The sequence below is a fragment of the Plecotus auritus genome (genome assembly GCF_963455305.1).
Source record: "Plecotus auritus genome assembly, chromosome: 9".
Lineage (NCBI taxonomy): Eukaryota > Metazoa > Chordata > Mammalia > Chiroptera > Vespertilionidae > Plecotus > Plecotus auritus.
In genome coordinates, this window is record NC_137783.1 from 115,236,908 (window position 1) to 115,240,716 (window position 3,809).

The window sequence follows — 3,809 nt, forward strand, 5'->3', positions numbered from 1 at the left end:
GATCCTTGACTCCATGGAGCTTACAATCTCTTTAGGGAGACAGATGATTAAATAAATAACTACACTCAACCACTAGTTCAATGTGTACTCCGACCTCAGTCAGTCAGGAAAGGAAGCTAGACCCCTGTTGCCCAAGAGGTGATATGTTACCAGTACCACAATTCTGTTTCCTGACTCTTTGACTTGTAATTCACACTAGGATAATCACTTCCTGGGCCCCATTACCTCATAGGCTGTGGCTAGAGAGATCTCATCCATTCTCCTGATGCTTTTCCATCCTGAAGACTGTGCTTCCCTAAATGGCTTCCTTATGCTTCCCTTTCCTACACCTTCTGTCTCAGAACCCAAACCAAGAGCAAACCCAGGAAAGGGCATGTAGAGAGATGCCAGTTCTACATTTGCTTGTTTGTTTAAATATAGGGTGTCCCGCAAAAGAGTATGCAAACATGTTGAATAATTATAAAGGCAGAGTTTATTAAAATACATTTTATTTCCAAAACTGAGCTATCAGTTGTTAAAGTATGTATACATTTTGGGGGAACACCCTGTATTAATGTTCAGTCATGTCTTTCCACCCCACCAGGATGAATAATTCATAAACCTGCTTTATGTAAATTACATAAAAATCCAGCTGCTAGTTTGCAACCCATCCTTCTTCCTTCTCTTGGACTAGTTCATTGGTGGTACCTTTGCAACTCTAGTCCCTAACTTAGGCCCCAGAAGCTCCTCTGGACTTCATAGAAGACATAAATCCCAAGTTTAAGAATGTTTTCTAAGACTTAAAACCTCCCTTCTATCCATCTCTGTTAGCTTTCCCAAACTCAGGATCCTTGCCCTGGTACAAGTGCAGAGTATGGCGTAGGGCTCTCTTGACCTCCTGGTTGCGCAAGCAGTAAATTATAGGGTTGAGCAAAGGTACAATGACAGCATAGAGTACAGAGACCAGCTTGTTTGTGTCAAAAGCTGAGAGTGCCTTTGGCCGGGCATAGATGAAGATACTGGCCGCATAGAAGATGACCACAACAGTCAGGTGAGAGGCACAGGTGGAAAAGGCTTTATGGCGCCCAGCAGCCGAGGGGATGCGCATCACCGCACCAGTGATGGCCATGTAGGAGGCCCCAGTGACAGAGAGCGGTCCCAGCAGGATAAAAATGGCCAGGACAAAGTCTGTAAGCTCTGCTGTGGACATGTCAGTGCATGAAAGGTTGAGCAATGGGGAGACATCACAGAAAAAGTGGTTGATGAGGTTGGGACCACAGTAAGAGAGGCGAGAAATGAGAAGAACTTTGACCATGGAGATGCCAAAACCTCCTGCCCAGGAGACGGCTGCCAGCTGCACACATAGTCGGCCACTGACAATGACAGAGTAGTGGAGAGGATGGCAGATGGCCACGTAGCGATCATAGGCCATAACAGCAAGAAGGACACACTCAGAGCAGCCCAGACCCAGGAAAAAGTAGAGCTGTGTCATGCAGCCCTCAAAGGAGATCAGCTGTCCATGGCCCTGCTCGGACCCAACAAAGCCAGCTAGCATCTTGGGAATAGTGACAGTAACATACCAGATCTCCAGGAAGGACATATTAGCCAGAAAGAAGTACATGGGTTTGTGGAGGGTGGGGTGGTTCCTAATTGCCATAATGATGAGTGTGTTCTCAGTCAGCACCAACACATAGGCCAGCAGAGAAAAGGCAAACAATAGTGCCCGCAGTGGCGCAGGAGCTGGGAAGCCCAGCAACACAAACTCACTGACTCTCCCACTCTGGTTCCTCTGTTCCATGGGGTCGGTCTTGCCCACTGTTCTTCAGGAGGGAGAATAGAGTGTCTTCAAGAGGCATCAGCAAGAACCCAGACTTTCTCCTGGTGGGTTTATATTGGTAGAATGCAATGCATGTGGTGTGTATAATTTATTCCTGAGCTGAGGCTGCTGCTCTCTTCTGTAATCTGGACAAAAGCAGACAAGAATAAATTGCTTTGTATTGAGGATAGGATAGGAGTCTGTTTTGGGAAGTGGAGAAGCATGTATTGATAAGCACCAGGTAAAGATGAGATTAGCTGGTCCCTGGAGAACATAAATAAAAACAAGAATAGTAAGAGTCTGAGATGCCTTAATATGCAAGTTTGTCTGTGAGCTGGATTGCAACTCTGTTTTGAGGAAATACATTACATGGTGGAGGAATAACAATAACATGTAGCACAATTGGATATTTGCTATGTATTATTTGTATAGTCATTGTCCTGAAAATTTTGCAGATAGCAATTAACTTAATCTTCAGAAGAATCTTGAGTTATACCGCACTTAATATCTAAGGAAACTGAGACATATTTAAGTGACTTATTCTAAGTCACACAGATAAGATAGCAAGAGGTGGAACCAGGAAGTCAGGACCTCAGAGCTTCCAAAATATTCAGACAAATGGAAGAGGAACTATAAGATACAACCTGGATTTATATCCAAGAGAGGGAGTCTTTGAGGCTCAGCTAGGGAAGTTGGTCATCTCCTGTAAGGGAACAAAGTAAAATTGCAAAAAGTCAGCGCCTGTGGAGTGGAAGTCATACATAACATAATATTTAAGAGGAGGATCTGGGATGCACCTAGAAATCATATTAGGAAGCGGATTCTGGATGGCAACAGATCTGAGATTCCCAGTGGTTCTAAAAGTTGTGCTGTCTTGGAATGAGAGTAGACTTTCCTTTAGTTTTGTTAAAAGCTAACGGAGGCTCATTAAATTTTTTAAGAGTTTATTTGCGCAAACATGAATTCAACTCAGGCAGTGCCAAACTGAAAGTGGTTAGGTGTCCTCCTCTGACAGAAGTTAGGGGCAAGGCTTCTATAGAGCAGATGTGGAAGCAAAACAAGGACATTATGTGACTGGTCAAAGCTTAAATGGTTGCCTTATTTGGGAAGACCAGGTTGGCTGTTTATGATTGGTTGTTTTAAAATATGGTTTTCTTGGTTATGATTGCATTTACATTTGACTCCTGCTTAAGTTTTGGGTTGTTTACCTTTGTTGGCTACCAAGGCATTAAAGCCACCTCATCTAATATCTTGTTTAATTATTTTGACAGTATCAAGACCAATATAAAAGCTTACATTTAGTAGAGTACTCTCTCTGTTTACTTTGGTGTCAAAAATAAATTTTGCTCTTTTCAAACTTCAAGCCTCTTCTGGATCTAATGTTGACATTTCCATGTGGGAGTTGACATGAAGAAAAGATTGGTGTCCCCACTATTGCCTCTGTATACTTGTAGCATTGGAAGGGAGTATGGAAATCAGAAAGGAGAATGGGGAGGCGGGAGAATCAGCTGAACACCTGGATGCTATTTCCCCTCAAGAAATTCTTTACTTTTTACTTTTGGGCCTGTTTCTATGAGGTTAGCAGGGGCCAAATGTGCTCACACTTCAATCTGCAAATGTTCCCCCCCCCCAGCTTTATTGAGATATAATTGGCATATAATACTATATAAATTTAAATTATACAATGCGATGATTTCATAAAAGTATATCATGTGAAATGGTACCACATAGGTTTAGTTACCTCACATAATTAGTATTTCATTATTGTTATTGTGAGAACACTAAAGCTCTACTCTCATTGCAAACTTCAAGGATACAATTGAGTATTGTATACTTATACTGCTGTACATTATATACCCAGAAATTATTCATCCTATAACTAAGATATATATATAGTATATGTCTTATTTACCTTTTATGTATCACAACTCTTAGCCTGTGGTCTGGAACATAGTTGATCCACCATAAATTTTTAAATAAATGAAGTGTGAGTATATATGGAAAGGATGGGAGT

General features: G+C 41.8%; 1 protein-coding gene across 1 annotated transcript; it reads right to left on the reverse strand.

Annotated features, from left to right (window-relative positions):
- Window positions 1-793: 793 nt before the first annotated feature.
- Window positions 794-1,777, reverse strand: LOC308234194 (olfactory receptor 226; the record flags this gene model as incomplete). The annotated part of the gene is made up of 1 exon (XM_080641621.1): window positions 794-1,777. One exon carries the CDS (start codon window positions 1,775-1,777, stop codon window positions 794-796), a length of 984 nt encoding a protein of 327 aa, XP_080497747.1.
- Between the last annotated feature and the right edge of the window lie 2,032 nt (window positions 1,778-3,809).